General features: G+C 43.6%; 1 protein-coding gene and 1 non-coding gene across 8 annotated transcripts in view; one reads left to right on the top strand and one right to left on the bottom strand.

The window, feature by feature from the left end:
* Positions 1-19,213, bottom strand: part of Atp8a1 (ATPase phospholipid transporting 8A1) — a 224,799-nt gene that overhangs the window by 13,989 nt on the left and 191,597 nt on the right. For all 7 annotated transcript variants that reach the window (XM_036201199.1, XM_036201202.1, XM_036201198.1 and 4 more), the window contains 2 exons: positions 17,115-17,171; positions 15,899-16,006 (listed from right to left, as the gene is read on the bottom strand). In XM_036201199.1, the coding sequence (XP_036057092.1) occupies positions 15,899-16,006; positions 17,115-17,171 (165 nt within the window). The remainder of the gene's footprint in view (positions 1-15,898; positions 16,007-17,114; positions 17,172-19,213) is intronic.
* Trnaa-agc lies at positions 6,141-6,215 on the top strand. Its single transcript has one exon. It is a non-coding gene; the product is annotated as a tRNA-Ala (tRNA).

Genomic DNA, 19,213 nt, shown 5'->3' with positions numbered 1-19,213 from the left:
ACAAAAGCGGCTCCCAGAGGGGCTTGTGGAGGGGGTCTATGCACGTAGGGCTGTGGGGTTGGTACCCTGCAGGCCTGCCTGTGCCCTGTCTGGGAACAAGTAAGTGCTTGTCTCTGCTGAGGTCACAGGCTCCAGATGGGAACACTAGGGCTTCAAAATAAATCAGGGCTAACTCTAACAGAAAACATAAAACCACAACACACAGGGGAAGTGCTCTGAAATAAACCCGAAGAAGACTATTTGAGAAGACATCGGCTTATGGTGCAACTAGCCTAGCCCATTTGGAGGCCCAGGCCCAGTTAACTGCTTATCTCTGACCCACAGTGGGGACACCAACAGAAGTTCTTCACAGTCAGCTTACTCAAGTTCAACCTTACAGAATGGAGAACTCACCTTTGCCGCCTGCCCCTAAGCCTTTAGCTGCTCAGTTCTTGCCTCCGATTTTGCCGTTAGAAGGGTTGGTAAGGCATGCTAAGGAATGCTTACTCTTCCATAGTGTAAAGATGGTTTTCAAAATGGAGAGCCCTTGTGCCTCAACCAGAGCAGGTCTGGTGCTATGCAGCCTTTGGTCTGCCAGTGTCCATGGCAGCCGCCAAGACTCCATGGAGAGTGATTCCTCAGCTATCAAGTGGGTTTAAGAATTAAACCCCTCAGTGCAACATGGCTGTATTCATTATCGTATCCTATTTTGATCTTAATTTTTGGAATTCTTTAGAGGACTCTCATCTCCGGTTCTTTCTAGTGATCTGTCCCATGAGCTTTAAGAAAGGGATGTTTTCTCTTAAGTGAAAACAAATCTATAAATTTTATGTTTTTTGATCACTATACACACACACACACACACACATATAGACATATATACACATACATACATATAAATGCTTGTCTTATCCAATATTTTCAATGTCAATATATAGTATAGATCAACATACATTGATCATTAATAGTCTTAGCCTTAAAGATTTGCTAACAGGAGGGGGCTTGGTTAAGCACATCAGTCTCCTAAGTCTGCTCATAGGAAATGGAGAAAATATAAATTATTATATATTAACTTTATAGGGGGATTATTAAGAAAATAGTGCTACAAAACTTGGTGTTTTTTGTTTTGTTTTTTAAAATAAAAGTTTTTTTTTTTTTCTTTTACCATGTAGCCCAGGCTGGCTTTGAACTTGAAAATGATCTATTTGCTTTTGCCTCCTGAGTGTCAGAGTTACAGGTACATGGCACCATGCTTGATTTTAAACTTAGACAGACAGACAGACAGACAGTCCTTTCCTTCTCTTCTCCCTACCTTCCTCTCTCTCTTTCTTTCTCCTTTTGGCTCATTCCTTTTTTTGTAAGAGAAAATAAGATAAATCTAAAAGAGCTGCAAATTAATATTAGCAACAATTTAAAAATTCCCAAGAAATAGGCCTGGGAATAGTCCCCAGTGGATAGGCCATCCCTGTGCTGTGTGGGAGGCCTGGGTTCAATTCACAGCCCTCCAACAAAACAACAAAAACCAAAATTGTCTAGAAAAGGCTTTACACAGGGTTTCTGTATTTAAAAATAGCAGGGAAAAAAAATCTCCAAAAAAGAACAGATTCACAGAAACACAGAACTTTCAAGGGAATGTGAGTGAAAAGGTAAAACATGCTGGAGAATGAGTCTCACATGTGTGCAATTCAGTACTAATATCTCATCGGAAGGGGGGCTACTCTCATCTACTCATCTACTCATCTACTCATCTTCCTGCATACAGATTGCAAGAGACAGGCAAGACCAGAAACTGTTCTTAAAAGCCGTAGCAAGCCACCAGTGACACAACCATCCTCTGCAGTCATAAAAAAAAGTGCACTAAATTAAAACAAACAAAAGAAATGCACCATCACAGTTGTGGGGTGTGGAGAGCTGCTGCTCACCAGACACTTGTAATAATCCAGAGTTTCCCCTGAAATGTATTAGCCTGTGGGAAAGGGATGGCGGCACACTCAGTCCTGTTAACTTGATAGTTCAGTTTCTGCACTATGTGTCAAATTTCACCCTGCTTCTGTGCATAGATTAGCATCTCCTGAACCCATTTACTGATCACCAGTTCTACAAGGCCCCAGGGGCCCGGGTGTAGTGAAGTAACAGCAGCCTCTCAGAGTCAAGTGCATGGCAGCTTAAGGAAGACCTGGAAAAGATGGAGTCAAGAGACCACTGAGCCCCACTGAGCAGTGTGTTTTTAACCTATGCACTGATGGACCTTAAAATGCCTTCCAAGGCTATGGAACACAGATATTTGCTGTGACTAGCGATAGCAAAAAGGTCACTCTGCAGCTGTAGTGGGTAGCCGGTCCAGCTTTGACCTGGAAGTACTAGCGCCATTAAGGCTTCCTTAACTGTCATGCTTACAAGGCGGAGCCGAGACAGGACCCCTGAAGACCCGGATGGGCCAGCTCTCTTGGTTCCTGGATCCTGGATGCTGGAGGTAGACAGAGCAGAGTTCTCCAGAGAATACCACTGGGCGGCACTACACCTTTCCTGGACCCTGTAATCTATCCCGTCACTTGTAACTTATCCCACAAAATAAACCTCCCTTTCAACTATGTGGAGTTGCCTTAATAATTCTACCAATATGCAGCTGGTTGAGTAAATGTATGTCCATATGAGGGAATATGATTTAAACTCTTCAAGGTCCAGCCCACAGAATGTAATGAGTAGGAAACTGATTGTGTGGGAGAGTCTTGAGTAAAGAGAAAGATAAGTACCACTACTGCACCTTTAAGGGACATCTTGCCATGCTGGTCATTGCTGTGTGTCATGAGTATCATAGCCAGGTAGGGCACTGGCTGCTTTGGGAGCTCGCAGAGTACCTTCTGGTATTAAGAAGCCTAGTCCTCAGGGAGAAGGCTTCCAGGTCAGATCCAGTTTGGATCCTGGTGCGTCCAAAGTTCATGGCATCTTCAGCAATAAGGACTTAACTCTGGGAGGAAACCAAGGGCAAAGCAATAGACTATAATGTTTTGGTAGCCTCTTGGACTCCCTTGACCGATAACTCAAAGGGGGGGTTTTCAAGTATTAACACTGGGGGTTTTGTTATATGATACATAACTTCAATTAAACCACACACACACACACACACACACACACACACACACACACACACACTTACACTTACTGTAGGAGGCACGGAGGTTCCTGTGCTCACAGATAAACACTAGGGAACCTGGAATATTAACCACATCAGGTCATTCCTATAAAGGAAGGGATGCAAAACCTGTTATCCACCTTGCAGCCTGGGAGTTGATGTGGTTAATAGTCTGGTGACCTTTGTGTTATCTGTGACTGAGACCACACCGGACCCTCCCCCAGACCTTTGTCATAAGCTTGTTTTTCTCAGTCAGTCTTAGAACTCATCTTTATGGAAAGGGTCACATATACTTGAAAAAGAGTTTTGACGTAGTCATGTCCCATATTTATTTAGCTTATTTTGTGCTTTATTGTGTACAGAAGATTGAGTTAATTATCACCAGGAAAGTTTTTAACCAAATTGTGCTGTGCTTAAATATGCCTATAATAAACTACTTGGGGTCAGACTCAAGACATTTGAACCAGCACAGGCTACTTCATCATGTTGAACTGAACTGCCTTTCGTTTCCCTGGGAACCGTTACTCTGCCGGCCGTGGTGGGTCACAGAGACCCCTGCAACTTGCTCCATCATCATCATATATTACGGTTACTTACTTTCTTACTTACTTTTTATGTCCCCCCCCCCCCCACTATCCCAGATAATAAGCTTCAGGGCAAACCTTTTCTTTTCAAAGCTGTATTTCTACAGTAACTAGATTCCCATTGAATCTGTGAAATGATAAACTATTTACAGCCCAGTGTAAAGATTGGGGCAGCAAATCAGTGGAGGTAATATTAGTGGTGTCTGTGGGCTCCTGCTTGTCCCACCCCTCATCCATTTTTTTTATACTTTTAAGCTACTTAAGTTCTTAAGAAGTTTTTACTAAGAATTTAATTTTTTTTTTAAAAGGAACACACCATCAATTTTCTCTGTTATAAGAAGCACTCAAGATAAAAAGAATAATTGCTTCCATACTTTTTTTTTGGTTTTTTGAGACAGGGTTTCTCTGTGTAGCTTTGTGCCTTTCCTGGAACTCACTTGGTAGCCCAGGCTGGCCTCGAACTCATAGAGATCTGCCTGCCTCTGCCTCCCGAGTGCTGGGATTAAAGGCCTGTACCACCAACTCCCCGGCCTTGCTTTCATACTTTGGTCAGGTCTCTTCGGTTTGTTCTTTTCAACACTGAGGGTTGCTTTCTTAGGCTAGACTGTCATTTCAGAAAAGATACACTTTTTTCTTTAAAAGATAGTTTTTATTATTATTATTATTATTATTATTATTATTATTATTATTATTTTATGTGTGTGTGAGTCTATCTGAGCATATGCTATGTGTGTGTGCAGGTGCCTACAGAGGCCAGAAGAGGGCACCAGATCTCTGAAGCTGTAGATACAGATGTTTGTGATCCATCACATGGGTGCTGGGAATCAAGCCCAGGTTCTCTAGAAGAACCAGTGTTGCTTTCTCCAGTCCCTAACTTGTGACTTTAAAAAACTTTTAAATGTATTCATTCATCATTTCATCACAGACACACACACACACACACACTCATACATACACACACTCATATACATAGGCACATTCACATATACACATACTTACACACATTCACATACACACACTCACACAAACACTCACATACACACAAACACACACACACACTCACACATACACAGACACACTCCTTGTTGGTGTGGTGAGTGGAGTCTTCCATTTTTTTTTCTTGCATTTTGAAGATTCAGGGCTTTTTGCAGAGAGGGGATGTGTTGGAGAAACTCTCTCAGAAAGCCTATTGTTTTCTTAGGGTTTGGTTACAAAACAGCTGATTCAGACCCAAGACGTAGCTTTCTGGCTACGCTCGGCCTTCTACACCCAGAGGGGTTTGTACTGTGAGGGGAAAACTCAAACCCTCAGCTCCCATCTTTCTTTTTGGGTTGTATGTTGTGAGTTGGCTTTTCCTCTTTCTCCCCATGCATCTGCTGATCTCCTCAGGAGACATTATCTTCATGAAATAATCATTAAAACAACAACAAAACCCCCAAACTATTTCCATGGCTGGCTTCAGATGGCAGGTATTTCTTATTTCTTCTCATATGAGACTTCTTGGCTCCTCCCTCTGTGTGGCTTCTCTGTTTTCTGCCTTCAGTAGCAGTTGGACATTTCCTTGGAAAAGTATACTGCGTGTGGCCATCGTCCGATTTCAATCCCGTCTCCCCAACCTCCGTCCCCCATGGGGTCTTTTCTGTTGCAGATCCTATTCTCAGTCACTCAACCTCAGTGGCTGGAAAGGTCTGGTTCATCAAAACTGAGACACAAAAATATCCTTTGCTACCTTGGAGGCTGGGATATACGACTTAACATCCATATATATATATATATATATATATATATATATATATATATATATATATATATATATATATATATGTTTTATAGTAAAACATAAATTCTGTATTCACAGAATGCTAACATGCCCTTTTCTAGCATGTCTGCTTCAGATGCTGGGAACCTCCCATCAGCCCCCCACAATCAACAGCTATCAGACACTGATGTGCTCTGAACCTGAAGATCCTCAAAGCTACAGCCTGCAAAGCACCAGGGTGGTTCATGAGTCTCAGAGGATGGCACTCCCTGGAGAGTGTGCCACCTTGCACTTTAACAAAAAAAATGAATGCTCTTACAAACTTCCACATAGAGATGTGGACTTCACTGGGATGTTCCAGTAGCTGCTGATTTGGGGAGTCTGGTTGAGAGCATCCTTCCGAGAAAATCTAAAGACAGGAAAGAATGCCAGCTTTATGCTTTGGCACCTATCACCAAGAAATATCTCCTGATGCCTCTTTATTTCAGCTGAAATGAATGCTCACAAATTTGCAGCTATGTTACAGGATATATCAAACAGGTTTTCCGTGACTTAGGGACTACCAACATTTACTTCTCACTTTCTCTGATCCAAATCTGTATTCGGTGACTTCCGGTACTCTCTGGAATACCGTGTAACCCATTGGCAAAGACATTTATTGTGGTTTAAAGAAATGGTGCTTGGGGTTGGGGATTTAGCTCAGTGGTAGAGTGCTTGCCTAGCAAGCATAAGGCCCTGGGTTCGATCCTCAGCTCCAACAAAAGAAATGGTGCTAATGACATTCAAGTAACTATCTGTGGTCTAGTTTATCCTTAACTGCCAGCTCGAGCTTCCTCTGGCCTCTGTGGCTTAATAATACCTAGCCCCATGTTTTTGGAGATGTTCTCCGCCCCCCCTGCCTTGGGGATCCTCTGGACACTGAAGGTAACACGGGGCTCAGCAACCTTCTTCAGCAATAGGGTCAAGGGCTTCCTCCTCTGCCCATAATGTTAGCAGCTTGCATGGGATTCTCTGTTACACACTGGAACATGCTTGTTGTGAATTCTGGATCTACCAATAGCCAGTGTAGAGCCTGGCACACAGGCACTCCATAAATTCTGGCAGAGTTAAGCTGAACTGGGCTCTTGTGTAAGATGAATTATTATGTTCTCCATAAAAATAGACAGGGTAGAACATCCAGACAGTAAGGAGAAGGGTGTTTTGGATAAATTCCAAATATGTTTGCAATTATTTCCAGCAGCTCTGGATGACTCGGAGACAAAAACAAGACAAAACAAAACAAACAAACAAACCCACCCCCAACACAAAAACCAACCAACCAACCAACCAACCAACCAACCAACCAACCAACCAAACAACTCCTTTGCTGCTAGGGTGACCACAAACAAACAAACAGACAAAGATCTTAGAAAGTATGCAAGTAGACACCAGCACACAGCAATTCTGCTTCTCTTCTGTGGAGAATTCCTAAGATGAGAAGGGCTGGAGAGCACTCAAGATCCCCAGTGTCTCACAGTGCAGATGATGTGAAAATAAATCAGCAAGGAAGATGTTTGGAGGAAAAAGGAGGCACTAGCTGGTACCGGATCAATCATAAGTTAACTTTAGTCAAACAGTAAAGCGTGGCTATTCAGCTATGCATACATAAAGTGCCATGAAACAGCAGGCTTCCTAAATGGCACAGTGAAGGTTAGGAACTGTGTGACTCTGAAAGGCTGTTTTCTAGAATTACAGTTCCCAGAGCAGTGAGAGTAATTAGGAACAGAGTTGTTGTTTTATTTTTGTTTTCCTTATTGTGCTATTTAAAATATATAAAAACAACATAGAAGGAGGATGAAGTTAGTAACAAAATATTTTTATTATGATAAATACATATTGAAAGTGTTATTATGCTGTTACTGGGTAAATTGTGTAAGGACGGGTTTTCTCAGTGTTCAATATTCTTACTACCTAAATAGAAAGGCCTTTGTCTTAGGGTTTCTATTACTGTGAAGGGACACCAGGACCACAGCAACTATTACAGAGGAGAACATTAAATCGTGGTGGCTCTCTCACAGCTCAGAGGTTTAGTCCATTATCATCATGGTGGGAAGCAATGCAGTGTGCAGGCTGACAAGGTATTAGAGACAGATCCGAGAGTTCTTACATCTTGACCCACAGACAACAGGAAGTGGGCCGACACACTGAGTGGTATTCTTGAGCATAGGAGACCTCAAAGCCCGCCCCCACAGTGACACACTTCCTCCAATAAGGCCACACCTCCTAATAGTGACAATCCCTTTGGGGGGCGTTTTCTTTCAAACCACCACAGCCTTAGAACACAGACACCTGCTCTTCCTTGACCCTGAGATACTCTTTTTCATACAACAAGCATCTAAGTTTCAGTCTAACTGCCCCAGCTTCAAAAAACACTTAAGCATTTATTCTATCCTGTTCCTTTACTCTTTTCTTCTCATTATGTTCTACTTTATAAAATGACTGCCACTAACTCATCACTTAGAGAAGTAACACCTTAAGAACCTCCCCGCCCCTGCCACTTATGTAAGAAAAGGATGCAGAGAAACTGCTCTAAAGAATATCTAAAGCTCTATCACATGCTGCACTCTCTGGGCAGACCACATCTGGCTCATATCTATGATGTCACTTCTGCATCCTCAGCAAGGAGACCACCTATGGGCAAGGACCAGTTCTTTGCTTCCTAAGGCAGAGCCTGGACTAAGTTAGACGTTTGCTCTGTATGGGAAGAAAAGATGCTGTGGTTACAAAAAGCAATGTCACATCTCTTCATGGCTCTAAGGAAAGTGTGTGCTGAGGTCCTGAATCAGAACGCTGCTGGGTGTGTCTACATCTCTTCTTCCAATTTAGCATATCTAGTCATGCTTCTCTGAACAAGAAGGGCTTGGAAGTGGCAACCCACTGGCTGTCTTACTTACTGTCAAGGGCATGGGGACTGTGATCAATGGCATGTTTTACTGGCTGGGTTGGCAACTGTCCTTGTCTCACTGATGAACATCTGATAGAGCTTAGGCTAGTGGTTCCTTCCAGGCTACTTGGCTTAACACAGTAATCTCAGATAAAAACCCTGCTCCACCTCAGGAGCCCTAGCCTTACAACCACTAAGTTATATTGCTGTCTAGCAATTAAGAGCTGATAGATGGATAAGGACTAGTTTAACCCGGAAATTCCTCATATGAAGTATGATTTATGATGCTGGAAATAGGCAAGAGCGCAGTTTCAGAAAATCTTATCAGTGTTGCAGTTCATGAACGTCTTTCCTAGGGGTTGACACCAAAGGGCTCAACAAATGTTTTCACTGTTTTTCAGACGGACTTTACCAACCTCAATCAAGAGATCTGAAATTCTGTAAAACACATGCTCTTTCCTGAACTTCAATTTCCTTCAGTAGTTTTATAGGTCCCCGAGGCCAGGGAGAGCAGAAACAGATGGCGCTGGGGGTGGGGGCACTTTACAGTGTGTGTCTGCAAAGCCATAATAAATTTAAAAGTTTTTCTTTTTTCTTTTCTTTTTTTCATTTCTTTTTTGCAGCCTAGCTTTTAGTATTCGTCTCAATGTGAAATGACCCTTGATGGGGTTTGATATAGCTACTTTCTTTTTTTTTTTTTTTTTTTTAAATCTGGTTTACTAATCATTTTGACTAAAACATTTTCTTCTGGAAATTCAAAAAAAAAAAAAAAAAATGCCCAGTGCCGTCATCTAGACAAGTCTGAAAAGCAGGCTGGTCTATGTTTATATGACATAGCGCTTTCCCCAGGGCCCACCTTACCCCATAAACTGTTGTCCTGGTGTGAAAAAAAACACAAGTCAGGTCTGAAGAAAAAAGCCACCCTCTTAAATCACAACCACATTTGTGAGAGGCGAGGAAACCGGTCACACATTTAAAGTTGCAGCCAAGCTTGCCGCTCTGTTTTCTCTTTATTTTTAAATATTTCCCTCCAATCATCTAACTTCGTAGACTCCACTTTCTCCCACTAATAGCATCAATCCTTTTAAAAATAGTATTTTAGTAATTGTGGGCACCGAGTGCCTAGTTCACCATTATCATTTGGTCATCGTTGTGGGCAGGGATGTAAATGACTGTGTTGGAGACACAGTGTAAAACTCTGAAGGGAAGTTTTCACATGGGAACACCCTATCCACCAACTAGGAACCACCGACGAGGGGTCAGTGAAGGACGGGCAATGCTCTGACATCCTGACAACCCTTCCGCAAGGCCACAGGAAAAGCAGCTACGGGTCTGCGTAAAACAACCCTCCAAACAGTGGCAAAGGCAGCTGAGGACAGCTGGCGATCGAAATGCTCCATGCAGACACCATTGGCCACTTCACCAAGCACACAGGAATAAACAAAAATGCTTTGATCTATGACACTGGTACTAAGTGAGGGTTAAGCTTCTACAACTGATAAGGCTGGGAGAAGAGCTGGGTGAAGAAATGGGAACGGAACAGATATTTGAGGGCACAGTGGCTGTGGGGACAGGAAGAGGCTGGGTTCCAAGTACAGCTCAGATGTTCAGAACCCCGAGGAGATAACTGGACCCCTGACTGTGAAGTGTATGCCAGACCCCTTGTTGCTATGGCTCCTCAGTGAGTGAACATCAATAAGGGTTTCTAAGAGTATCTCAGTCAGTCTATGGGGCCCCCATAGATCAGTGACAAGCACATGTTCTCTTACCATATGACATGACATTTCACATTTTTTTTTCCTTTCAAAAACCAAGATGGATATTATTAATAGGTAATTTTGTTGTTAAAAATAGGTCAAAGGCTAGGATATGAAGGTAGGATTTCTCGTGTGTGTGTGTATTTATGTATATGTGCCTATGTGTGTATATGTGAGAGGGCAGAGGATAGCCTCCAGTGTTATTCTTTGGGTATTGTCCACCTTGATTCTTTGAGACAGGATCTCTCTTTGGCCTGGAGCTCATTAAGTAAGTTAGGCTGACTGGCCAATGAGCCCCAGTGATCTGGGTGGATTTTGCTTTTTGTTTTTGTTAGTTTTTTTTTTTTTTTTTTTTCTGTTTCCAGTGCTGGGTTTACAAGCATAGGATTATATTACACCATTGGCCTTTAAAAGACCAACCAACCAATCAACCAACCAACCAAGCAAAAATCCTTGGGTCCTGGGAATGAACTCATTCCATGCTTACGTGTATCTGGCAAGTCCTTTCTGCCTGAGCCATCTCCCCTGGCATGGCAAAGGTGAAGGGAGGGATTCTACAGATGAGCCAAAGAGAGTGGGTGTTGAAACTGCGTGGTTAGAACTCTGGGCACTTTTAAAGAGATCGGAACAGTTTCATACTTGGTTGACTAAGGAAGCTGATGAGGGTTCTGGGCAAGCCGTGAAATAATGGGACAAACGAATGCAGGAAGAAGGTGACAAGATAAAAAGCAAGAGCTGCTATCTGAGGGTAGGAACAACTATGGGCACCAAAGAGAAGATACAGAATCCCTCAGCACCTCAGAAGAAACCAGTGTGATTTGACACGAAAGATCTGGGGATGCATTTTCTGGGTCACTAGCTAGTCATTGGCTGTTTCTTGGCTTACGACAACATAGATCTAACTAACACAAGTCATGCCTGCCAGGAAATGAGCTGCCTGGAGAACACTCTGGGTGCATAATAAGTATTGGCGCTCTTTCCTCCCACTCTCAGTGAGCAAGGGGTTTCCCTTCCACAGGCTATGTAAAACAGCTGTGTCTTCTGATGGGGCTGTAAAGAAGAACCAAAAACACAGGTAGAGATGACTACAAAATCCAGAACCACATGTGAGTGCCTACCGGGCTGCATTTGGAAGCATGGACACAGACTTACCTGTATCTGTAAGTCATCTGACTTATATATAACTCACACCCTGAGACCTGTGAGCTGGAGCAAGAATCTGAGCCCTTTCAACTTGTTCCACTTGAGAGGCCATAGAAGCCATGGTGTGTGTGTGTGTGTGTGTGTGTGTGTGTGTGAGAGAGAGAGAGAGAGAGAGAGAGAGAGAGAGAGAGAGAGAGAGAGAGAGCACGCTAGAGCTAGAAGGCATCATGGAGGTGTGGAATGGATAAGTTGCTGCTTCTGTGTTGCTAGTGACTGAACTGTCACCATTACCCAAGCATGATGTTGGCAAGACCAGCATCCTGCTCTGTCCACCTCAAATGGAAAGAGCTATCTGAGCTGAAATCTACCTCTCTGTAACTTCTACCCTACTGTTTTTCTTCCATTTGCAGTAGGCAGAAGTTTAAATTAGCGTTCATTTAATGTTGACCACAGGGCCCTGGGATAACCCTGCCCTGTACAAGTGGATGAAACACAGAAAAAAGATGGTGGCAGCGTTTGCACTCATTGCTGGGACCCTGTAAATGAGCCTTTGCAGCATCAGTGCCTGGGCAAAGCAGCACTATAGGGCACCAGACAACAGGTTCCCTCTCCTATGGAAATCCATGAGCCACCCACCGGAAAGGAGCATCCTTGCAGACTCACAGTGTCCTACCCAAGCACCTAGGACCAGAGAAGTAGCATTGCTGCAAGCCTGCTCTTTGCCACTTCCTACAGAGGTCAGATGGAACTCCTCAGTGAATCCATCTTTAAATAGGCTACTAAAACAAGTTTGCGATGGGAAGCAGGGAGTCTCTGTCTAATGTGCTCTTATTTTATGGGCAGCAAACAGTAGAATCAGCCTTGAAGCTCTCTTTCCCAGTCAATATTCCACTTTCCTGCAAATCCTACCACTTAGAACTTCAAGCTCTCTGCATCTCACCTCTTTTCTGTACTGCTGCCCTCCTGGTCCAAGAGGCTGCTATTGCTTACCTGGTTCCCTGATGCCCTCCTGGTCCAAGAGGCTGCTATTGCTCATGTGGTTCCCTGATGCCCTCCTGGTCCTAGAGACCACTATTGTTCACGTGGTTCGTTGCAATAACCCCGTGTAGGTTCATGATAGTCAGAACTCTGTGCAAAGTTCCAGTGAGATCAGGAGACCTGCAGACTCCTCCACTGGTTTCTCATCTGACCATGAGCAAAAGCCCCCCCCCCCCCCAGGGTTCTGTGGGAAACCTGGCACATGGTACCCTTGACTACTGCACTTCTCTCTACCCATGTACATTTCACTTATTTATCTATTGTCTAGTCCCCTCTTATTGGAGAAGACAGCTGCAGGAGGACCTGGTGTCTGTCCTTCCTGAATTCAGTGCCTAGAACAGTGGCTGACATGTTGGAATCCCAGCAGAGGTTTGTCAGACTGACTATATACCCAGTCCCTGGAGAAGTATCTGAGGGGAAATTCGTGTTCAACAGCACCGTGGCTGGTGCCATGGTGTTTCCCAGACCTTTGGAAGTAGCGCTTCCTTTCAGCCAATGTCCCTTTAAGGCCACAGCTTCCAAAGCCTGCCCATACAATTTTCTGTTCCGTCACCTTGGAGACTGCTTACATTCAACTTTTTGTCAACCAAAACCACACTCACTGTGGTGGTTGGAAGGAAAATGGCCCCTGAAGGGAGTGAGTGGCACTAATGGGAGGTGTGGTTTTGTTGGAGGAAGTGTGTGAGTGTGTGGGTGGGCTTTGAGATCTCATATATGCTCAAGCCATGCCCAGTAAGACAGACCACTCCTGTTGCCTGTATGGTGGTGCCATGTCCTGCCATGATGATGGACTAAACCTCTAAAACTGTATGCCACCCAAATAAATGTTTTCCTTTATAAGAATTGCCATGTTCATGTCGCCTCTTCATGGCAACAGAAACCCTAACTAAGACACCTACATACAAAATTTAGTCTTGGCAGGAAGTACTGTTGAGACAGGGAACGGCAGGATGGTAGAGAATGTAGAGTCTCTGTATCAGACATCGATGACCTTGCTATTGGTGGTGACAGAAAGTTAACACACACTGCATCAGGTGAACTATCCCTACATTCTGGGCATTGCTCTGGGTGGTGTTTTACTATGTGTATTATTTATTTTTTTCACCTGGAGCTGAGGAACGAACCCAGGGCCTTGTGCTTGCTAGGTAAGCGCTCTACCACTGAGCTAAATCCCCAACCCCTATGTGTATTATTATATAGCACACGTCAAGCCAGCCGGTGTTGACTGCTGCTATCTACAATAATGTACTACCCTTTACATGCTGCCATGATTTTGTCACAAATGTTAGATGAATAAATAAACTGTAAGATGACCAGCCAATTCTGCACAGCTTTATAATAGCTATAAAACATTGGCACAAGCATGAAAATCTCTCTCTCTCTCTCACACATACACACACACACACACACACACATGTATGTATGTGTATACACAAGTCTGTAGTCTTGATTGAAATACAGAATTTTAGAATTTGTAAAATTTTACACACAAGAGAAATCACTTCTCTCTGAAGTGATTTGACGTTTTAATAGAACCAGTGACTGTGCTTATCAGGAAATGTTACAAACAGAGGTTCCTGTTACCCTACTGCTCAAGAAACAGAAGGACACCACCTATGTTTGACAACACAAATGACATTTCTGTCAAACCCTTAGCTGGAGAGGAGGTTCATTTGAACACACAGACACTCGTGTACACACACATCAAAATCTGTGACAAGCACCAAAGTGTAGCATAAGGTTGAAGAATCGATCTTTTCCTTTGGATAGGCGAAGCCGACATGTTTTGGACAAGCCAGTAAAGCATGCAGCTGAACTGATTCAGTCCTACTCTCAACGAAGTTCCAGCTATGTAAATACTTTACTCAAAGCTGTGGTAGTCATGAAGTCGGAAGAAACAGAACTCCCATTAGCAGCTCCCACCATGCACGAAGGAAACAAAAACATGATGGAGTACTGACATTCGTTTCACTTTGTATTAAACACAGCTCTGCCGTGCACCTCAAGAGACAATATTAAGTTCTGTGTTTGGGTAATACCAGGAATTCTACAGGCTGGGGCAGAATTATATTTGGTTGGCTGGGAGCCAACCGTACTTTACACTTGTCCTAGAAGTAGGTGGTCAGAAACTCAGTTCTTGTCATCGGACCCACTAGCCAGAGTTACTTAAATGATTGGGGTCTCAAAAATCTTCTGTGGTACTTATTTTGAAGATAAAATAAACACGGAGAAATAAGGTAAATGAAGTAGACTTAATGTGCAGTGAAAGAGGTTCCGTTAGAATTGACCTTGGGGAAAAGCAGGCTCAGGCAGACATCGCAATACAGGGATATGGCAGAACTGGGTTTCTCACATGGCATCACCAGAGACTGGAGACACACGTTGTCACACTCATGGAACATTTTGCTCCTCAGGAAAAAAAGACTTAGAAACCAAGGCAATGAGGAGGTACGTTTACAGCTTTCTCCATGCTCTCTTTAAAAACACATTCTGCAAATTTTCTAGGCTTCACAGTGTGTATGTTCCCAAAGATGCCTTCCCGTGTGATGGAGAGATGAGTGGGCTTGTCGACGCATCTGGTCTTCCTGTAATAGTATATAATGCCTCTCTCTAATAAATTTAACCACATTTTTTTTTTTTGAAAAAGTGTCTGCGTTCTGTTAATTTATAAAAAGCAGGGTGCTGTCAGATCAAATTTCATGAAAATGATCTATAAACCAGACTGTCAAATGTGAAGGGTACTCAAGCATACTTACGGGCAGGGAAAACATGCAAGCCACTGGAGAGGCTTCCCGTGACTGTGGCCCAACAATAGCCCGCAACAGGGCTCATGTTACCTTGATTTGCAAGTTACTGTGAGGTCACAGGAAATCCCGAAATGTTTTCCACATTTTCTTTTATACATTTTATGTCAAATTTCCTGCAATTGAAATCATAAACTCTCCTACTGCTGGACCCTCTTCTGAAGGAAAGGGATCTTTTGACACTCCCCTATGAACACCTAATAACTCAATTCCTCCCAGTGTAACAAGACACTGAAAGACAGAATTGAAAATGGAGTATGATAAGGCTGAGATGTTACGTGCCTCAATTCCTTCAAAACGAGAGTCAAACTGATGCCATTAAGACAACTTAAAAAGTGCATTTAATCTAGTGACGGTTGACTTCTTTTTGAAGTCAACAAGAGACAACAGAAGAAATGACAGATTGTCCCAAAGAAGGTATCTCACCACTTCCCTAAGCCTCTTATCCTAAATGCGCTTATGGATTTATGGTCTGATTCTTAAAATGGCATCTTCTAGATGATATGGGTATTCATGACAAGACTCAAGTTCCCTACATCCATATTTTATCGTTCCAGTTATGTTTATGAAAGGCTAAGTCAGATTTAAGTTAAACGTTGAAGTTTAAAATACCAGCTGGAGATGTATCTCTCCCACTTGTGGCATTGGAGGGTGGTCAAAGGCAGTTGAATAGAGACCCACGAAATGGAAAGTCATGTTGAGGAGGATGAAGGTTCATTAATGGATACCCGTTTCTAAGGTTCTGCTGGGTCATGTACGAGTCATTAGCATACATTACCTCTCCAGACATATCAGGAGCCATGGGAATGGCAGGCCACAGAGATGAGTAGATTCCAAAGAACACCACCCAGAGCGCGATGCTGCCCCAGATGGCAATGTGGCTGAACTGTGAGTAAGGAAAGTTGTGTTAAGACACTCTCAACCAGTCAAGTCCACAGGCGTTACTCAGTCACAGGTTCTGAATTCAGAAAAACCCCACTTCCTGGAACTGTGCTATAATTGTACGCACTCATTCTGTAATCTCCTCCACTGTTTTCTACTTTGACATTTTTTTTTAAAAATCCACGGCTATCTTCCACTCTCCATCTTTGCTCTACACATTCTTTCTCAAAGATGTGAGACACACGAGAGAGAATTATATAGGGATCACGGGTGTCAGATCCCAATTTCTTATTCCAATTCCCCCTTGAGCATCAAACTGTGAGTCTGTTTTCTTTAGTGAGTCTCTTTACCTGGAGTGGACAGCCTGCAACACTAATGTGCTGAAAGTGGAATGTGTTTTGTACAGACTGGGCATGTGTTTCTGAGGACAAGTTTCTGAGGACAGATCTCTCACTGTTGTGGGATAATCCTTTGTACACTGTGGAGATGTGTCTTTGCCAAGGCGCCTTCCGTTTGGTTTAATAAAGAGTGGAATGGCCGTCAATAGCTAGGCAGGAGAGGATAGGTGGGATTTCCAGGGAGAAAGAGGCAGAGGAGGAGGAATCTCGGCAGGATTCGCCAGCAGACTCGGAGCAAGTAGGAAGTGTCGTACTGAGGAGAGGTAACCGAGCCATGTGTCAGAGTGTAGATTTAAAAAATATGGGTTAATTAAGTTATAAGAGGTAATTGTAAATAAGCCTAAGTTAAAGGCCAAGCTTTCATAATTAATAGTAAGTCTCCGTTTCCTTATTTGGGAGCTGGAGATCCAAGGTTACTCTGATAAAAAAGCTTGCTACATCTCACTAGTTTTATTGTTCTTCAGAATTATGATCTTACAGGTTTCCTATGGAACACCAGTCCTGTGACATCACTGAGCCCGGAAGTGTCCATCTTTGGGAGTTGGCAACAGTGTGCAATACTGAGTTCAAGGCTTGAGCGGTCTCAGTAATAAACTCATTTAACTCAGTGTTTTCAACCCACAATCCCAGTTCCCCTCCTCCCATACCCAGTGCTCCCCAGTCACTAACAGCAGGCTTTCTAATAAAGAGGCCTGTGATTAGAGATTTCCTCACCCATGTCCAATAGGAGGTTTCCAGTCCCGCTTTCAAACACACAGTGATCACTACAAACTAAAAACAGAAAGGGAAAGTGTTACTTTGTCTCATAATATTGTATCATGGGTATCATGATCTACCAAGTGACAGAGAGAGACCTTCCAAAGGACAAGCAGGTCTGAATTAGACCAGCCGTGTGCTCACAAACTCATGGAGCAGGTGAATGGCACTCGCTAGGACACCATGACAGCTGCCATTGGCATGGCTCCTGCTGCCCTCTCCTGCCTCTGCTCACACTCACAGCCTCAGGGTCCCTCAGGGAGGGCTACCGAGGGCCCTGCTATCTGTACTCTGTACAATTCATGAATAGCATGTGCTCAATGTTAATTTGGAGTTTCAAGCTTACTTTAACGGAATCTTTTTCACTAAAAGCTCACTTCTTGGATTTTACAGATTAAAGTATAGAAGTAAAACAACTACATGTTTAGACATCTAAGTCTTTACTCTGGAACTTTATGTAAGTATGATTCTGCAAATGCAGGAGAGGAGAGTCAGCCACTTCTTGAAACACACACCATTTGTGGTGATTAAATGGGTGTCCTGGCAGGTGTTAGGTCAACTTGACACAAGCTGAAGTCACCTGAGAGGAGGGAGCCTCAATTAAGGAAATGTCTCTATAAAACCAGGCTGTAGGGAAGACTGTAGGGCATTTTCTTAATAAGTGATTGATGTGGAAAGGCAAAGTCTATTGTGAGTGGGGCCACCCCTGGGCTGGTGGTCCTGGGTTCTATAAAAAAAGCAGGCTGAGCAAGCCTTGGGGAGCAAGCCAGTAAGCAGCACTCCTCCATGGCCTCTGCATTAGCTCTTACCTCCAGGCTCCTGCCCTGTTTGAGTTCCTGTTCTGACTTCCTCTGATGAACAGTGATATATACGAGTAAGTGAAATAAACCCTCTCTTCCTCAAGTTGCTTTAGGTCATGGTGTTTCATCACAGCAGCAGAAACCCTGATTAAGACAATGGGTAATTCCGAAATGAGGAAACAAAAGCTACCTTGACTACTCTGTGTAAGATGAAGTGCTAAACGGTTTTATTAATAAAAAACCTGGAGCCAGATATTGGGTTTAAAACCAAGAGATGGGAAAAGCAGAAAGAAGTCAGCCATGTTCTCACCACCTGGAGATCCTCAGCCAAAAAGACCTACTTCCCGTATACTCACACCTATATGCTTTTCTATTCTGCCAACTCATTTCCTCTTTCCACCTAGCTACATCACTTCCTCTTCCTGTCCCGCTCCGTCACTTCCTGTCTGTCTGTACAGACCTCCAGACCTTTATGGTTAGTGCTGGGATTAAAGGTGTGTACCACCAAGCCTAGCTCTGTTCCCAGTGTGGCCTTGAACTCACAGAGATCCAGACCAGAGCTCTGCCTCCCAATTGATGGAATTAAAGATGTGTGCTACCATTGCCTGACTTCTATGTTTACTATAGTGGCTGGCTTTTTCCTCTGATCCTCTGATAAACTTAATTGGGGTACACAGACAAAATATCACCACCGCTCTGTGTCTCCCGTACAAACACTGCCATGGTTCGATACACCCGCCTTGGCAACAGATTACAAGCCGCTTTGGTTAATGAATGGGATAAGATCACTCATCAGTATGTTCGGCCCCTTTGTCCTGAAACTGGAGCTGTTAAGGTGTACCTCCTGTAGGACTAATCTTGATCGTCAACATGAGTGCACAACTGAGAAGCACATGGGAGACTAGTAGTCCACACTGGGGTTGTCTGTGAGGGCATTTCCAGAAAGCACTGTCTGAAAGTGGGAAGTGCCATCCTGTAAGGTGATGGACATGTGAGCTCTCTCGCTCTCTCTCTCTGACTGTTTCATGGCTGTCACAGTGTGAGCCTCTCCATTCTACCATCACCCCCTGTTCTGGTTTTCTGTGGCAGTCATCTGAGAGTCCTGGCATCTCCAATGTCCTGGGTTTTTGACTGTAACTCAAGCTATACTTTCACCAATGGCCTTTCTCGTGCTCAGCCTCAGTTTCTCCCCACGACCCCTTCAATCCTGGGGTCTCCACTGTAACTGAGGCTGTGTCTTGAACAATGGCTTCTGCT

This window comes from Onychomys torridus, chromosome 10, assembly GCF_903995425.1.
Source record: "Onychomys torridus chromosome 10, mOncTor1.1, whole genome shotgun sequence".
NCBI lineage: Eukaryota > Metazoa > Chordata > Mammalia > Rodentia > Cricetidae > Onychomys > Onychomys torridus.
The sequence above is the reverse complement of the archived record's forward strand: the minus strand, read 5'-3'. Positions and strand labels throughout refer to the sequence as shown.